Source organism: Jaculus jaculus, chromosome 13 (genome assembly GCF_020740685.1).
Source record: "Jaculus jaculus isolate mJacJac1 chromosome 13, mJacJac1.mat.Y.cur, whole genome shotgun sequence".
Lineage (NCBI taxonomy): Eukaryota > Metazoa > Chordata > Mammalia > Rodentia > Dipodidae > Jaculus > Jaculus jaculus.
In genome coordinates, this window is record NC_059114.1 from 30,336,496 (window position 1) to 30,354,854 (window position 18,359).

Below are 18,359 nucleotides of genomic sequence, written 5' to 3' on the forward strand. Positions count from 1 at the left end.
TTTCAGTATCAGTGATGTGTTTCCCCCCATGGAGCAGGCCTCCAGTCCAATTGGAGGGCAGTTGGTTTCTACCATGACAGATGTGCCACTATTGCATGCATTGGCTCATTTGTCCTGGCTGGCCAATTATAAGGCTTGCAGTGTCCACTGTTGAGCATCTTCACTAGTGGTATCTCTTTCTCTCATTGAACTACATGTAGAATAGCTTCTTCCAGCTTTCTGTCAGCTGGTCTACATGGAGGAGGTTATCAGCTCAGTTCCAGCAGGATTTCTCAGTGGCCTTGCAGCCTAAGTATGTGAAGTCTTCAGCAACAGGGTCTTACCATCTATTCCTGGTGGGAAACCATTGGCCTATAATGTTTTGAGGGCATCAGGGACCTCCCTGGCCAACAACTCACTGGAGGTCCCAAGCAGCTTTTGTGATAGTTCTAAAAGTATCTATTACTTCCACAGGGGGAAAAAAGGCATAGACAGTCCCATCTCAGAGACAGAAGATATAAAGAAGCCAGCTAGACAAAGCTCTGTACCCCATCTTAGGTACACGCAGAAATCATGTATTTCTGAACACTGTAATGATCTTGCAAATAAAATAGATATACTGTACCACATTTTTTCTGTTGAAAGAATTAGAGGGCTGGGCTGGAGAGATGGCTTAGCCGTTAAGGCGCATGCCTATGAAGCCTAAGTACCCTGGTTCGATTCTCCAGGTCCCATGTAAGCCAGATGCACATGGTGGCATATGCATCTGGAGTTTGTTTGCAGTGGCTAGAGGCCCTGGTGCACCCATTCTCTCTCTCTCTCTCCCTCTGTCTCAAATAAATAAGTAAATAAATATTTTTAAAAAGAAGTAGAGGGCTGTTATTCTCTTTCTTTCTATATCTGCCTTTCTCTCTAGGTAAATAAATAAATAAATAATATTTTTTAAAAGGGAGAGGGCTGGAGAAATGGCTTAGGAATTAAGGCCCTTGACTGCAAAGTCAAACAACTCAGGTTTGACTCTGCAGTACCCACATAAGGACAAACGCACACGGTAGTGCATGCATCTGGAGGACATTCATTTGCAGTGGCTGGAGACCCTGCCACATTCATTCTCTCTGTCTCTCTCTCTTCAATTAAGTGGATAAATATATAAAATATGTTTTGGAGGGGCTGGAAGGATTGCTTAGTGGTTAAGGTGTTTGCCTGCAAAGCCTAAGGACTCAGGCTCAATTCCCCAGAACCCCACATAAACCAGATGCACATGGTGGTGCATGCATCTGGAGTTCATTTGCATTGGTTAGAAGCCCTGGCATACCCATTCACCCTATCTCTCTTTGGGTTCCTCCCTCCCTCCTTCCGTATTAAATTTAAAAAATTAAAGTAAATAAATAATATCAGGAGTCGGGCATGGTGGCACACACCTTTAATCCCAGCACTTGGGGTGCAGAGGTAGGAGCATTGCCATGAATTCGAGGCCACCCTGAGAATACAGAGTGAATTCCAGGTCAGCCTGGGCTAGAATGAGACCCTACCTTGAAAAACCAATAAATAAGTAAATAAATTTTGAGGTGGTTTCAAGGTAGGGTCTTGCTCTCAAAAAAAAATTTTTTTTTACTTAGTAGCAGAGGCCAATAAGTTAAAAAGGAGACATAAAGGGAAGAGAAAGGAAGGGAGGAGGGTACTTAATAGGTTGATATTGTATATATGTAAGTACAATGATTGTGATGGGGAGGTAATATGATGGAGAATGGAATTTCAATGGGGAAAGTGGGGGGGGGGAGGAAGGGAATTACCATGGGATTTTTTTTATAATCATGGAAAATGCTAATAAAAATTAAAAAAAAATTTTTTTAAGGTACCATCTTGCTCTAGCCTGGGCTGACCTGAAATTCACTACTTAGTCTCAGAACTCACAGCAATCCTCCTACCTCTGCCACCCAAGTGCTGAGATTAAAGGCATCTGCCACATGCCTGGCTAAAGTAAAATAGTTTTATTTTATTTTTTTTTTTTTTCCAAGGTAGGGTCTCTAGCACAGGCTGACCTGGAATTCACTATGTAGTCTCAGGCTGGCCTTGAACTCACAGCAATCCTCCTGCCTCTGCCTCCTGAGTGTTGGGTTTAAAGGCGTGCACCACCACACCCGGCAAATAAAATAGTTTTTTTTCTTTTTTTAATTTTAAGATTTTAATTATGTTATTTATTTATTTATTTATTAGAGACAGAGGGAGAGAGAAAAAAGAGAGAGAGTGAGTGAGAATGGGCATGACAGGCCTCTAGCCACTGCAAACGAACCCCAGATGCATGTGCCATCATGTGCATCTGGCTTACGTGGGACCTGGAGAATCAAACCTGGGTCCTTAGGCTCCGCAGGCATGTGCCTTAAGTGCTAAGCCATCTCCCCAGCCCTTTTTCTGTTTGTTTGTTTGTTTGTTTGTTTTTTAACATTCTAGAAGTATTTATTTCATCGCTGCTATTAAGATGCAGCATGCAACTCTCAACAACAAGATGCCACTCTCCACTCCTCCAGAGGCACCAAATGCTGTGGTACCACTACTTAGGTTTTCAGTCTTTTGAAGGCTTTTATTGCCAATATCATTACTTGAGCGATAAGCCTTTTAGGAACTTAAAAGCACTTATTCTCTATAAAATGTAATTTTGTATTTCATGCAAAAATTCTAATTGACAGGCTTAGGTTCATAATAGAAGAAAAATGTTTATTCTAGTTCTGTAAATTATCAGGAATAAAATAAGCATTTCTATTTGCCTTCTTGTAGGAAACAGGATAGTTGTTCTCTACCAGGAATCAGGTAGTAGCTCTGACGATCTTTTAGAGTTATAAAATTGCTTACTGGGCTGGAGAGATGGCTTAGCGGTTAAGCGCTTGCCTGTGAAGCCTAAGGACCCCGGTTTGAGGCTTGGTTCCCCAGGTCCCACGTTAGCCAGATGCACAAGGGGGCGCATGCGTCTGGAGTTCGTTTGCAGAGGCTGGAAGCCCTGGCGCACCCATTCTCTCTCTCTCCCTCTATCTGTCTTTCTCTCTGTGTCTGTTACTCTCAAATAAATAAATAAATAATTGAAAAAAAATTGCTTACTAAAATTCTTCCCAAATGTGTTAAGAAATAAGTAGTTGGCTCATTTTCTGTACAATTTAAAGAAGTATTTGCAACATGTGCAAGAGTTATAGGTTATGTTGTAGGCCCTTGGGACAATATTCAAAAGGTCTATTCTTCCCATTTAAAAAATTTCACCTCAGAAGGTAAAAAGGAATCCTATTATCCCTGAGAAAAAAGGGAAAAAAATACGTATTTTTATTAGCTAATAGAAGCTAATGAATTATCGATCTCTAGAACATACTTGGAAAACTTACATAATGTGACACAGGAATGAGGCGCTCTCGGAGACGTTCTCAGATAAAGTGTATGTAGTTTCATAGCTGATCTGCAAATATTATAAAGTTAATTAACTATATGGCTGAACATTTTCCATTTTTAAATCTGAATGTATCCTGGAAGGATATTTATGGGACATGAAACTACTCAGACAGGGGAATTTTTAAACTGTGAACAAATTGTGGCAAGAGGCAACGAAAGAATGGGAAGACTGTGGTGGGCAGAGGCTGCTGTAAGGGGCAAGACAAGGCGGGAGCCTGAGCCGAGCCTTGCTCTCATCAGGCCCGAGGCCTCTGGCTATCCTATGCTGTATTAGCTCTTACATCATAAACCACACACCTCAAATTAATAATGTTCCCAACTAAGTTGGGTCTTTTGTTTAAGGAGTAAATGAGAAAAAAAAATTAGCTTCTTTTTTTTTTTTTAGTTTTTCGAGGTAAGGTTTCACTCTAGCCCAGGCTGACCTGGAATTCACTATGGAGTCTCAGGGTGGCCTCGAACTCATGGCGGTCCTCCTACCTCTGCCTCCCAAGTGCTAGGATTAAAGGCGTGCGCCACCACACCCGGCTAAAAATTAGCTTCTTAGTCAAGGAGTGCTATATAATTTCAAGACATCTTAATATAATTCAGTTAATCCTAAAGCAATTGTGCAATAAGCAATATATAAAAGGCAAATAACAAAGGTTAACTTCCTACAGGGGCCAACAGACAAGATCTGTCCAGCATAGCAATGAACTTTCACATACTTGCAGTCTTATTTGAAAGGCCATCAAACATTCAGACTACAGAAAATCACAAATGTCACCAACAGAAGGAATGTTAATTAAAGTCAAAAACTTCCCAAAAGGCTGCCTTCTTTGAAGGGATTTCAGAATTTTCTAGCACAGGTTGACTACCTTAAATCTCACTGATGGCTTCATGAGACAGTGCTGTTTAAAATAAAATGTACTAGGAAGAAAAAAATGAACATATAAAACATATACTGTTCCCTAATACACATGGCTTAGCACCCACAGAAACCCTCTGCCCCCCAAAGAGGCTTCCACACAGGGTTAAGCTCCATTAACTGAGGTGCAATCTTTCATTTTCAGAGCTTGTCTTCTCTTGCAAGGTCTTCAGAAGCAGAAGTTCCACTTGGGCTCTAATATACATCCCTGTGAGCTCCGCTTTCTGGAAACACACACCTGCTGGGTTCTAGCATAGCCCTCACCAGTGACCAGCTCACTACCTCACAGCCACCAGAAGCGCACATACACTATTAACATGATGAGAAACACAGCGACCTCTGTGAGCTTGGCGTAAGTAGAGCATGTGTTCAAGTACTTTACATCCTGGTGGAATTTCTTGGATAAACTGGACAGATTGTTAGCCTTTGAATCCAATGCTGAGAGCGCTTCTCCCCACTGCAGCACTTCTTCAATGTTGGCCACCATGATCCTCTGCACATCCTGCAACTCAGTGTTGATGGAGCCCAGGTTTCTCCGAGCCCGACTATCAATATAGTTTTTCTTGGTTTTCTGAATGGAGGTATCAAACTCAATGAAGGAATATGGTCTAGACACAGTAGGCACTTTCCTCCCATACTGTTCATCAAATTCTGAGTGCAAGTCTTCTAGGTAGGCACAAGCCAGCTTCTTCGGGAGCTTCACACAGAACCAAGTAACACACCCCTGCTCAATAATGCAGTGGAAAGGCATGGCTCCTGCTTCTAAGGTACATCTGGTAGGAGACTGCTCATTCAACTTCCGAACCAGCTGTTTAGCCTGACTCTGATATTGTTGAAGGTCCCGGCCAGACTGCTCATCCTCCTGCATGGAGGCGACCAGCAAGCTCGTTGGCCACTGGGCAATCACCGTCTTTCCCGGCCGCAAGGCCACTCCGATTCTGCCCAGCTGCAGTGACCCGCCTCCCCATCCCTTGAGGAGCCAGCTGTTGGCATCTCCGCTTCCCGCTGAGGTGGCTGGAAGCTGCTCCCTTTTTCTGTTTTTTAAAAAAGAACTTTATTTTAGTTATTTGTTAGCAGAGGGAGAGAGAGAGAGAGAGAGAGGGAGAGGAGACAGTCAGAGGATGGGTATACCAGGGCCTCCAACCACTGCAGATGAACTCCAGATGCATGTGCCCTCTTGTGCATCTGGATTATGCGGGTACTGGGGAATCGAACCTGGGTCCTTTGGCTCCCAGGCAAACGCCTTACTGCTAAGCCATCTCTCCACCCCCCATAAAATGTTAAAAAAAAAAAAAAGAAAGAAAAGAAAAGAAAAGAATTAGAGGGCTGGAGAGATGGCTTAGCGGTTGGGTGTTTGCCTGCTAAGTCTAAGGACCCATGTGTGATTCTCCAGATCAAATGTACAAAGATGAAGCAAGATTGCACATGTGCACTGGGTGATACAGGTGTCTGGAGTATTCAGTGGCTGAGGCCTTGACCTGCCAATTCTCTCTCTCAAAAAAAAAAAAAAAAGAAAGAAAAAGAAAAAAAAATTAGAGTTGGGAATGGTGGTGAACATCTTTAATCCCAACTTTTGGGAGGCAGAAGTAGGAGGATCACCATGAGTTCAAGGCCACCCTCAGACTACATAGTGTATTCCAGGTCAGCCTGAGCTGGGAAAAAACCCTACCTCAAAAAACCAAAAACAACAACAACAAAAATTAAAGCCGGTTGTGGTAGCACATGCCTTTAATCTCAGCACTGGGGAGACAGAGGTAGGTGGATCACTGTGAGTTCAAGGACACCCTGAGACTATAGTTAATTCCAGGTCAGCCTGGGCTAGAGAGTGAGATTCTACATAGAAAGACAAAAAAAAAAAAAAAAAAAAAAAAAAAGGAGCCAGGCGTGGTGGCATACGCCTTTAATTCCAGCATTCGGGAGGAAGAGGTAGGAGAATGGCTGTGAGCTCGAGGCCACCCTGAGACTACATAGTGAATTCCAGGCCAGCCTCTGAGCTAGAGTGAGACCCTACCTTGAAAAACAAACAAAAAAATTAAAATTAAAAAGAAAACCAAAAAAATGAATTAGAGGGCTGGAGAAATGGCTTAGCGGTTAAGGTGTTTGCCTGTGAAATCAAAGGACCCAGGTTTGATTCCCCAGGACCCACATAAGCCAGATGCACAAGGAGCACATCTGGAGTTTGGTTGCAGTGGCTAGAGGCCTTGGTATGCCCATTCTCTCTCTCTCATTGCAAATAAATAAAATTTAAAAAAATGAATTAGAGGGTTGGAAAGATTTCTCAGTGGTAACAGGCATTTATAAAGTCTCACAGTACTGGTTCAATTCCCCAGTCCCCACATAAAGCCAGATGCACAAAGTAGTGCATGTATCATCTGGAGTTTGCAGTGGCAGGAAGCCCTGAGGCCCATTCTCTCTCTCTCTCTTTTTATTTTTTTGAGGTAGGGTCTCTGGTCCAAGCTGACCTGTAATTAACTAGGTAGTCTTAGGGTGGCTTCCAACTCACTGTGATCCTCCTACCTCTGCCTCCCGAGTGCTGGGATTAAAGGTGTGTGCTGCCACGTCTGGCCTCTTTTTTTTTTTTTCCTAACCCATATATTAATGCTACTCTCACTTTTGGTTAGAGAACTTCTCTTTTCAGATGGCATTGACTTTGGGATGACATAGAAGGTACCGTGGTATTGAGAAGTGACAGAGGAGTACTCAGCACTGCAACATCTCTATCACACACATGGCTCAGGGTCCATTGCAGAAGAGTAAGGGCCAAAGGAAGGGTAGGACACCTTACAGCGTGCTCCTCCAGACACAAAATGGCCTGAATATCCATGACCTCACAGTGCCTGACACTACCTACTCAAGACCATCATAATAGGAGGAAGAGATGACATCAAAATAAAAGACTAATTGAGAAGGGGAGGGGATATGATGGAGAGTGGAGTTTCAAAGGGGAAAGTGGGGGAAGGGAGGGAATTACCATGGGATATTGTTTACAATTATGGAAATTGTCAATAAAAAAACAGAAAGAAAGAAAAAAAGAAAGGCCAGGAATGGTGGTGTACACCTTTAATCCCAGCACATGGGAGGCAGAGGTTAAGAGGATCGCCATGTTGCCATGAATTTGAGGCCACCCTGAGATTACATAGTGAATTCCAGGTCAGCCTTGGCTAGAGTGAGACCCTACCTTGAAAAACCAAGAGAGAGAGAGAGAGAGAGACAGACAGACAGACAGAGAAGGAAAGAGAGAGAATTGGCATGCTAGGGCCTCAGCCACTGATACTCAAAATCCAGACGCTTGAGCCACCTAGTGGGTATGTGAGAACTTGCACTTGCTTTACCTTTGTGCAACTGGCTTATGTGGGATCTGGAGAGCTGAACATGGGTCCTTAGGTTTCGCTGGCAAGTGCCTTAACCACTAACCCATCTCTCCAGCCCCAAATAAAAAAAAAAAAACTTTTTTTTGTTTGTTGAAGTAGTGTCTTAGTGTAGCTCAGGCTAACCTGGAATTCACTATGTAGTCTTAGGGTGGTTTCGAACTCATGGTGATCCTCCTACATCTGCCTCCCAAGTGCTGGGATTGAAGGCATGCACCACCACACCCAGCCATAAATATATTTCTTGTAATTTTTATTTATTTTCTTGCAAGGAGAGGGAGAGAGGAGAGACAGCTAGAGAGAATGGGTGCAATAGGGCTTCCAGGCACTGCAAATGAACTCTGGATGCATGCGCCCCTTTGTGCATCTGACTTTACGTATATACTGGGGAATCAAACCTGAAACAACAAGCTCTGCAGGCAAGCACCTTAACTGCTGAGCCATCCCTCCAGCCCAAATAAAAACATTTTAAAAGAATTAATTTAGGGCTAGAGGGATGGCTCAGCAGTTAAGGCATTTTCTTGCAAAGGCTAATTACCTGGGTTCAATTCCCCAGTACCCACACAAAGTCAGATGCACTAAGTGACACATGTATATGGAATTCATTTGCAGCAGCCAGAGGCCCTGCAACACCCATTTTCTCTTTTTCTCCTTATTTGCAAATAAATAAATAATAATATTTCTCAGGAGGCAGAGGTAGGAGTATCTCCATGAGTTCAAGACCACCCTGAGACTACATAGTGAATTCCAGGTCAGCCTGGACTAAAGTGAAACCCTACCTGGGAGGGGGAAAACAAGACAAGTTATAACTGTGGTGGCTCATGCCCATAATCCCGGTACAAAGGAAGGCTGAGGTTGAAGGATTGTTGTGAGTTTGAGGCCAGCCTGGGCTGCAGAATGAGTTTCAGGTCAGCCTGGCCTAGAGGAAGATCCTGACTCAAAAAAATGAAAAAAGGAGTAAACCAAAATCAGTGGTAAATATATGAAAATCTCTGGACTGTAGAAGACATTTTTCCTGGGTAGTTGGGTTTTTTTAAATTAATTAATTTATTTGAGAGACAGAAAAAGAGAGAGAGAGAGAGAAAAAGAGAGTGCCAGGACCTTCTGCCACAGCAAACTCCAGACTCATGCCACCTTGTGCATCTGGCTTACACAGGTCCTGGAGAAATTGAACCAAGTTCTTTTAGCATTGCAGGCAAATGCCTTAACCACTAAACCATCTCTCCATGCCCACCTTTTTTTTTTTTTTAAGATTTTTAAAATATTTTTTGTTTATTTTTATTTATTTATTTGATAGTGACAGAGAGAGAAAGAGGCAGATAGGGAGAGAAGAGAGAGAATGGGCGTACCAGGGTCTCCAGCCACTGCAAACAAACTCCAGATGCTTGTGCCCCCTTGTGCATCTGGCTAATGTGGGACCTGGGGAATCGAGCCTCGAACCGGGATCCTTAGACTTCACAGGCAAGTGCTTAACTGCTAAGCCATCTCTCCAGCCCCCCCCCTTTTTTTTTAAATATATTTTTAGTTATTTGAGAGATAGAGAAAGAGGGAATGGGTACACCAGGGCCTCCAGCTGCTGCAAATAAACACATGTGCCACCTGGTGACTCTGGCTTACTTGGGTCCTGGGGAATTGAACCTGGGTCCTTTGGATTTGCAAGCAAGTGCCTTAACTGCTAAGCCATCTCTTGAGCCCTTTTTTTGGTTTTCCTATCCCAGGCTGAATTAGAATTCACTATGTAGTCCTGGGGTGGCCTTGAACTCACAATGATCCTTCTCCTCTGCCTCCCAAGGGATAGGAATAAAGGCATGCTTTTATTTTATTTTTACTTTTTTTTAATTTATTTTTTATTGACAACGTCCATGATCATAAACAAATCCCTTGGTAACTACCTTCCTCCCTCCTACTTTCCACACTGCAACTCCACTCCCCAGCATATCCCCTCTCAAACAGTCTCTTTTTTATTTTGATGTCATGATCTTTTCCTCTTATTATGGCACTGAGAGGCCATGGATATTCAGGCCATTTTGTGTGTGAAGGAGAACATTGTAAGGAGTCCTACCCTTCCTTTGGCTCTTACATTCTTTCCACCACCTCTTCTGCAATGGACCCTGAGCCTTGGAAGGTGTGATAGAGATATTTCAGAGCTGAGGACTCCTCTGTCATATCTTCTCAACATTATGGTGCCTTCTGAGTCATCCCAAGGTCATCGCCATCTGAGAAGAGAAGGTTCTCTAACAAAAAGTGAGAGTAAGTCTGGTGTGGTGGCACATGCCTTTAATCCCAGCACTCAGGAGGTAGAGGTAAGAGGATCGCCTGAGAAGACATGGTGAATTCCAGGTCAGCCTGGGCTAGAGTGAGACCCTACCTTGAAAAACAAACAAAAAAAAAGTGAGAGTAGTGTTAATATATAGGTATGAACATTAAGAGAAGTGCTTACCGGGCAGTTTGATGAGCATAGTATATACATTTAGCTAGACATCAGCAGATGTTGCACCCCTAGGGCTCATGACTACCCCTGTTGTAGGTTTTCAGTATCAGGGATGTGTTTTCTCCCTTGGAGCAGGCCTCCAGTCAAATTAGAGGGTGGCTGGTTTCCCCATTACAGACGTGCCACTATTGCACCTGTTGGCTCATTAGGCCTGGCTAGCCAAATATACGGCTTGCAGTGTCTGCCCACTGTTGAGTATTTTCACTGGTGATTTCTCTCTCTCCCATTGAACTGCATGTAGCATGGCTTTTTGTAGCCTTCTATCAGCTGGTCTACATGGAGGAGGTTATCAGCTCAGTTCCAACAGGATTTCTCAGTGACCTTGAAGCCCAAGTATGTGGAGTCTTCAGCAATAGAATCATACTATCTATTCTTGGTGGGAAGCCAAGGGCCTCAACAATGGCCTGTAATGTTTTTGGGGCACCAGGGACCTCCCTGGGCAACAGCTCACTGGAAGGTATCCCATCCCTGGCACTGAAAATTTTCTAGTAACAATTTATGGCTCCTGTGTGTTCTATTGTCCAAAAAAGTAGGTTTTCATATGTCCTATTTATATCCTCTTAGATTTTGATTAGCCCTCCCTCCACCTTTCCTTTACTCAATCTCTTCCCCTGACTTCACTTAGGCCTTTTCACCCCCATTAATCTGCTCTTCTACTTACATATATACAATACCATCCTATTAAGTACCCCCTCCCTTCCTTTCTCTTCCCTTTATATCTCTTTTCTAGCTTACTGGCCTTTGCTACTGAGTTTTCTTCCTACTCACACGGAAGTCCAATCATCTGTAGTTGGGATCCACATATGAGAGAGAACATGTGATGCTTGAATTCTGGGCCTGGGTTACCTCACTTAGTATAATCCTTTTCATATCCATCCATTTTCTTGCAAATTTCATAACTTCGTTTTTCTTTACCACTGAGTAGAACTCTGGTGTGTAAATGTGTCACATCTTCCTTATCAACTCATCAGTTGAGGGACATCTAGGCTGGTTCCATTTCCCAACTATTGTGAATAGAGCAGCGATAAACATGGTTGAGCAAGTATCTCTAAGGCAATGAGATGAGTCCTTAGGATATATGCCTAGGAGTGCTATTGCTGGGTCATAAGGTAGATCTATTCTTAGCTGTTTTAGGAACCTCCACACTGATTTCCACAATGGTTGGACCAGATTGCATTCCCACCAGCAGTGCAGAAGGGTTCCTCTTTCTCCGTATTCTCACCAACATTTATGGTCATTTGTTTTCATGATGGTGGCCAATCTGACAAGAGTGAGAGGGAATCTCAATGTAGTTTTAATCTGCATTTCCCTGATGACTAGGGATGTAGGACATTTTTTTAGATATTTATATATCATCTGTCTTTCTTCTTTTGAGAACTCTCTATTTAGTTCCATAACCCTTTTTTAATTTTTATTTGTGAGTGACAGACAGAGAGAGAAAGAGGCAGAGAGAGAGAGAGAGAGAGAGAGAGAGAGAGAGAGAGAAAATGGGCGTGCCAGGGCCTCCAGCCATTGCAAACAAACTCCAGATACATGTGCCCCCTTGTGCATCTGGCTAACGTGGGTCCTGGGGAATTGAGCCTCGAACCATGGTCCTTAGGCTTCACAGGCAAGCACTTGACCGCTAAGCCATATCTCCAGCCCATTTTTTTTTAATTTTTATTAACGTTTTCCATGATTATAAAATATATCCCATGGGAATTCCCTCCCTCCCCACCCCCACTTTCCCATTTGAAATTCCATTCTCCATCATATTACCTCCCCATTACAATCATTGTAATTACATATATACAATATCAACCTATTAAGTATCCTCCTCCCTTCCTTTTTCTCCCTTTATGTCTCCTTTTTACCTTACTGGCCTCTGCTACTAAGTATTTTCATTCTCACGCAGAAGCCCAATCATCTGTAGCTAGGATCCACATATGAGAGAGAACATGTGGTGCTTGGCTTTCTGGGCCTGGGTTACCTCACTTAGTATAATACTTTCAGGTCCATCCATTTTTCTGCAAATTTCATAACTTCATTTTTCTTTACCGCTGAGTAAAACTCCATTGTATAAATGTGCCACATCTTCATTATCCACTCATCTGTTGAGGGACATCTAGGCTGGTTCCATTTCCCAGCTATTATAAATTGAGCAGCAATAAACATGGTTGAGCATGTACTTCTAAGGAAATGAGATGAGTCCTTTGGATATATGCCTAGGAGTTCCAGCCCATTTTTTTAATTGGGTTGTCTGATTTCTTATTTATTTTTTTGAGTTCTTTGTATCCTCTATCAGATGTATAGCTGGCAAAGATTTTCTCCCATTCTGACTCTTTGCTCTATTCACAATGTCTTTTGCCATACAAAAGCTTTGTAATTTTATGAGGTCCCAGAAGTTAATCTGTGGTTTTATTGCCTGAACAATTGGGGTTATATTCAGAAAGTCTTTGCCAAGGCCAATATATTGAAGGGTTTCCCTTTTTCCTCTAGCAGTTTCAGAGTTTCAGGTCTGATATTAAGTTCTTTGACCTAGTTGGCCTGTGCCACCCCACCTGGCTTTTTGTTTGTTTGTAGCTAGGGTCTCAGTGTAGCTCAGGCTGACCCAGAACTCACTATGTAGTCTAGGCTGGCCTCAAACTCATGACGATCCTCCTACCTCTGCCTCCCATGTGCTGGGATTAAAGGTGTGTGCCACCACACCCGGCTCTCACTTTTAATCTCAGCCTAAACCAGGCTAGCCTTGAACTCATAATGATTTCCTACAAGTGTGTGACACTATATTCAGCTCTTGTTTTTCAATAAGATTCCATTTTTCTTTTTTTTTTGTACATGTAGTGTATGTACATATGTTTGTATACAAGTGGGTACACATGTGTGTAGGTGTACATGTGGGTGTATGTACATGCATATGTATGAAGGTCAGAGGTTGACATGTGGCATCTTTCTCACTCACTCTCCACCTTATATTTTTATATTTTAATTTTTTTGTTTATTTATATTTATTTATTTGAGAGCGACAGACAGGCAGAGATAGAAAGAGGCAGAGAGAGAGGGAAAGGGAATGGGCCTGCCAGGGCCTCCAGCATCTGTAAACGAACTCCAGATGCATGTGCCACCTTATGCATCTGACTTACGTGGGTCCTGGGGAATTGAGCCTCAAACCGGGATCCGTAGGCTTCACAGACAAGCACTTAACTGCTATTATGATGGTCTTGTGTAGGTAGTGTCAGGCACTATGAAGTCATGGATATCCAGGTCATTTTGTGTCTGGAGGAGCCATCTCTCCAGCCCTTTTTTTTTTTTTTTTTTTGCAGCAGGGTCTCACTCTAGCCGAGGCTGACCTGGAATTCACTATGTAATCTCAGTGTGGACTGGAACTCATGGCGATCCTCCTACCTCTGCCTCCTGAGTGCTGGGATTAAAGGTGTGTGCCCCCACACCGGTTAGCCCTATTTTTTTAGCCAGACACCAGCAGATGCTAAATCTCTAGGGCTCATGACTACCCCTGTTGTAGGTTTTTAGTATCAGGGATGTATTCACTCCCATGTAGTGGGCTTCCAGGACAATTAGAAAGTGGTTGGTTTTCCCCATAACAAACTTGCTACTACTAGACCTATTGGCTCATTTGGCCTGGCCACATTTGAGGTTTGCCATGTCCACTGTTGGGTATCTCCAATGGTGATTTCTTTCTCTCCCATTAAACTGCATGCAGTGTAGCTTTTTCCAGCTTTCTGTCAGCTGCTGAGAAGAAGTGACAAAGGAGTGCTCAGTTCTGAAATACCTCTATCACATCATCCAAGACTCAGGGTCCATTGCAGAAGAGGTGGCGGAAAAAATGTAAGAGCCAAAGGAAGGGTAGGACTCCTACAACGTGCTAAAGTGAGACTGTCCCTCAAAAAAAAAAAAAAAAAAGTAGTATTCTTCAATTTGTTGCCTCCAAGAAATGCACCTTTCTACAAAAGATAGACACTATCTTAGATTGAAAGATTGGAAAATAGTGTTTCAAGCCAATGGGCCTAGAAAACAAGCAGGGGTTGCTATCCTAACATCTGACAAGGTAGACTTCAGTCCAACATTACTTCACTGTTGATTTTTCTTTCTCCCACTGAACTGCATACAGCATAGCTTTTTCTAGCTTTCTCTTAGCTGGTCTACATGGAAAAGGTTTCTAGCTCAGCTCCACCAGGATTTCTCAGTGATCTTGCAGGCCAAGTATGTGGAGTCTTCAGCAATAGGGTCTTACTGACTACTCCTGGTGGGAAACCAAGAACCAATGGCATGTAATGTTTTGGGGGCATCAGTGACACCCTGTCCAAAAACTCACTGGAAAGAATTCCATTCCTGCACTGAAAATTGTCTACTAACAATTGTCTACTAAGCTTCTGGGTGTTCTGTTGTCCACAAAAGTAGGTTTTCATATGACTTATTTATATCCTCTTAGATTTTTTTGAATTTTCTTTCCATTATTTATTTATTTTATTCTTTATTGACAATTTCCATAGTTGTAAACAATATCTAATGATAATTCCTTCCCTCCCCCACTTTTCCCTTTTCAACTCCACTCTCCATCATATACCCTCACCCTCTCAATCAGTCTCTTATTTTATTTTATTTGGTTTTTCGAGGTAGGGTCTCACTCTGGTCCAGGCTGACCTGGAATTAACTCTGTAGTCTCAGGGTGGCCTTGAACTCACGGCAATCCTCCTACCTCTGTCTCCTGAGTGCTGGGTTTAAAGGCGTGTGCCACCACGCCCGGCTCTAGGCTCTTATTTTGATGTGATTATTTGTCCCTCCTATCATGATGGCCTTGCGTAGGTAGTGTCAGGCACTGTGAGGTCCTGGTCATCCTGGCCATTTTGTGTCTGGAGGAGCAACTCCTGTTTGTTCTCTAGGCCTATTTGCTTGAAACCCCATTTTCCAACTTTTCACCCTAAGATAGTGTCCACCTTTTGTAGAAAGGTGCGTTTCTTGGAGGCAAGAAATCGAAGGATACTACTTTTTTTTTTTTTTTTTGGTTTTTCGAGGTACAGTCTCACTTTAGCCCAGGCTGGCCAGTATGTAGCCTCAGGATGGCCTCGAACTCATGGTGCTCCACCTGCCTCTGTCTCCCAAGTGCTAGGATTAAAGGTGTGTGCCACCACACCTGGTGGATCCTAATTTTTTTTTTTTTTGGTTTTTCGAGGTAGGGTCTCACTCTGGCTCAGGCTGACCTGGAATTCACTATGTAGTCTCAGGGTGGCCTTGAACTCACAGCGATCCTCCTACCTCTGCCTCCCTAGTGCTGGGATTAAAGGCGCGCGCCACCACGCCCGGCTCCTAATGTTTTTTTTAACCTCCCAGTGAGTTGTTGGCCAGGAAGGTTAAAAAAAACCTGATGCCCCCAAAACATTACAGGCCATTGCTGAGGCCCTTGGTTTCCCACCAGGAATACATGGCAAGACCCTATTGCTGAAGACCCCACATACTTGTGCTGCAAGGTCATTAAGAAATCCTGCTGGAGCTGAGCTGAAAACCTCCTCCATGTAGAGCAGCTGACAGAAAGCTGGAAAAAGCCACACTGCATGCAGCTCAATGGGAGAGAGAGAAATCACCAGTGAAGATACTCCACAGTGGACACTGCAGGCCTTATATTTGGCCAACCAAGCCAAATGAGCCAACAGGTGCAACAGTGGCACGTCTGTTATGGGAGAAACCAACTGCCCTCTAATTGGACTGGAGGCTGGATCCATGGGAGGGAATACATCCCTGATACTGAAAACTTAAAACAGGGGTAGTCTGGCTAAATGCATATACTATGCTCACTAAACTGCCCAGTAAGCAGTTCTCTTAATGTTCATGCCTATATATTATTGCTACCCTCACTTTTTGAGAACTATTTAGTTCCATAGCCCATTTTTTTCATTTTTATTTATTTATTTGAGAGTGACAGAGAGAGAGAGAGAGGGAGGGAGAGAGAGAGTGGCAGATACAGAGGGAGAGAGCATGGACAAGTAAGCGGCTTTAGCCACTGAGCTATCATACAGTCGGCTTTAAGTCTTTTAAATCAATAATCTTCCCTTCTCCTCACCTTCTGCCATTCACACCGTTAAGAAGCTGGGTGGTTTGTTCTGTAGAAAGTCCTGAATTCAAGGTTAAGTTCCATCTCCGCCGCTCCTATACACTTGGCTTTGTACCCGAGGGGCAGAGGAGACAGCCCGCATGGTCTGGAGTCCCTTAGTGCTGGCACTTCCGCACGCCAGAACTGGCGGGACAAAGACCTGACGCCGCCTCCCAGCTCACTTCTTGGTTTGAGTGCTCCTGATCACCGCCTGAACCCTGAATTTCCTGAAAGGGGGTGCACAGCACTGTTTCATTTCTCTCACGAGCTAACTGGACTTTCCTATAAAGAACTTTTCCCCAACAATTTTGTGGTTCGGAAATGCAGTTCACCCGGAAGGGCAGGAGTGAACGGACGCTGCTGGGGCCCATATTTGGGGTGCCATACTAATAGAACACCGGGGAGGTGACACGCGTGTACCTACAGACGTACATCTATGTCCATTACACATGTAATATGTAAGGCGTGCTTACTTCTCCCTGTTCCGCAGGCAGTTGCAAGGACAGAGGGCGTCGAGCTGCGGCAGGGCTCCCTTGCCCTTAGGCGGTAGAGCGGGGAGAGCGCGCCGCCCGGGGCGCTCGGGGCTGAGCTGCGGCCCCGCGCTGCGGGCGGGCGGGGCGGGCGCCCGTGCGCTGCGCGGCGGGGCGGGGCGGGGCGGGGCGGGGCGCGGCGGACCGGCGGGCGAAGGCGACCGCGCGCCGACGCGGCTCCGGCTCTGCGCGTGGCCCTGTCCCCGCACCGCGACCCGCACCGGCGGCCGAGCATGGGCGCGCGCGCCTCGGTCGAGCCCCGAGCCGGGGCCGGGCTGCTGCTGCTGCTGCTGCTGCTCGGGCTGCTGGCGCCGGGCGCGCAGGGGGCGCGGGGCCGCGGCGGCGCCGAGAAGAACAGCTACCGCCGCTCGGCCAACACCTTCTCGCAGAGCGTCACCAGCCTGTTCGGCGAGGACAACGTGCGCGCCGCTCAGAAGGTGGGCTGCGGTCACCTTGCGGCGCCGTGCGGCCTCGGCGGGGTGGCCGGCGATCCGGGGTGCGGGGAGAAGCGACCTGGGCCGGGGACCGATGCGGGCGCCGGGCCCTCGGCCTGCTGCCCGTGAGGGTCGGGCTGCGGCCGGTCTCTGCTCCGGGGCCGCCCCTTGGCCCTGGCCCCGGGCTGCGTGACGCCCGCGGCCGCCCATTCATTCCCGTCTCCCGGGCGGCCTCTGTGAGCCAGGCGCCCGGCCCCCGCGCCGCCGCTCCGGTCCCCGCCCCGACCCCCTGGGCCTCCTCCTGGGCCTTGGACCGGCCTTAGGCTGATCCCTGCTGCGCCCGGGAGGAGAGGAAGCCGAAGCCGTGCGGTTGGGACGATTGCTGTGGCCACTTGAGCGCTTAGCGTGTGCCGGGCCTTGCTAGCGTCTGCTTGCTGTGGGAGCCCGGGGCTCTCCAGGAATCCGGCTGAGCCTCACAGGACCTCCCCCCACAGCCCCGCTCCCTGCTGGGCACCACCACGCTGAAAGAATTAGTTGCCCAGGAACGGGGAATTCAAGCAGGGACCGTCGCACGCGGTTCCCTCGTGTGCTTTTCCTGGTTTCTGGGGTCTTGGAGCCTAAAGAACTCTGAGTTCAAGCTTGAGCTTTCCTTACAAACCGGACAGGGTTATATCCAACAAGGGTTTTAACGTCTTTGAGCCTCCGTTTCTTTGTTAAATGGGCATAGTGATATTCTCTCCACCCCCTTCATTATGAAGTTGTATTGTGATTACTAGCAGACAGACCCAGAATCATGACTTGTGAGCTGTTGGTATTTCCTGGCAGATCACCATTACTTACCATTTGCTGCAGGGATTTTAGGGTTAAAAAAAAAAGTTTGTTGGGGCAGTCTTGGTAACGCATGCCTTTAATCCCAGCACCAAGAGGTAGGAGAGTCGCTGTGAGTTCGAGGCCACCCTGAGACAGTGTGAGTTCCAGGTCAGCCTGGGCTAGAGTGAGACCCTACCTTGAAAAAAAAGAAAAAAGTTATTGGTCTTTTGAGGTGGAAGGGAAAAGGACATTAGTATCTCAAATCAGATTACTGAAATGTCTTCAGTGAAATGACAGGTTTATTTGTTAAAACTAACCTCCGCCTA

General features: G+C 45.4%; 2 protein-coding genes across 2 annotated transcripts in view; one reads left to right on the plus strand and one right to left on the minus strand.

The window, feature by feature from the left end:
* Nucleotides 1-4,577: 4,577 nt before the first annotated feature.
* LOC101596074 (vesicle-trafficking protein SEC22b-like) lies at nucleotides 4,578-17,024 on the minus strand. Its single transcript, XM_045132129.1, has 2 exons — nucleotides 16,797-17,024; nucleotides 4,578-5,261 (listed from the first exon to the last, which is right to left on the minus strand). The coding sequence occupies exons 1-2, from the start codon at nucleotides 17,022-17,024 to the stop codon at nucleotides 4,599-4,601; spliced, it is 891 nt and encodes a 296-aa protein (XP_044988064.1). The 3' UTR covers nucleotides 4,578-4,598.
* LOC101596365 (BRI3 binding protein) overlaps nucleotides 17,023-18,359 on the plus strand; it is a 29,746-nt gene continuing 28,409 nt past the window's right edge. The window contains exon 1 of the mRNA XM_045132518.1: nucleotides 17,023-17,226. Coding sequence (XP_044988453.1) covers nucleotides 17,023-17,226 — 204 coding nt within the window. The remainder of the gene's footprint in view (nucleotides 17,227-18,359) is intronic.

Bases quoted from the DNA above. Each gene is read 5' to 3' on its own strand.
- LOC101596074 (XM_045132129.1), bottom strand. From the start codon at position 17,024: ATGCTCGGCCGCCGGTGCGGGTCGCGGTGCGGGGACAGGGCCACGCGC. The intron at 5,262-16,796 runs GCAAGGGAGCCC...GGGTCACTGCAG, and splicing joins CCCCGCTCTACCGCCTAAGG to CTGGGCAGAATCGGAGTGGC.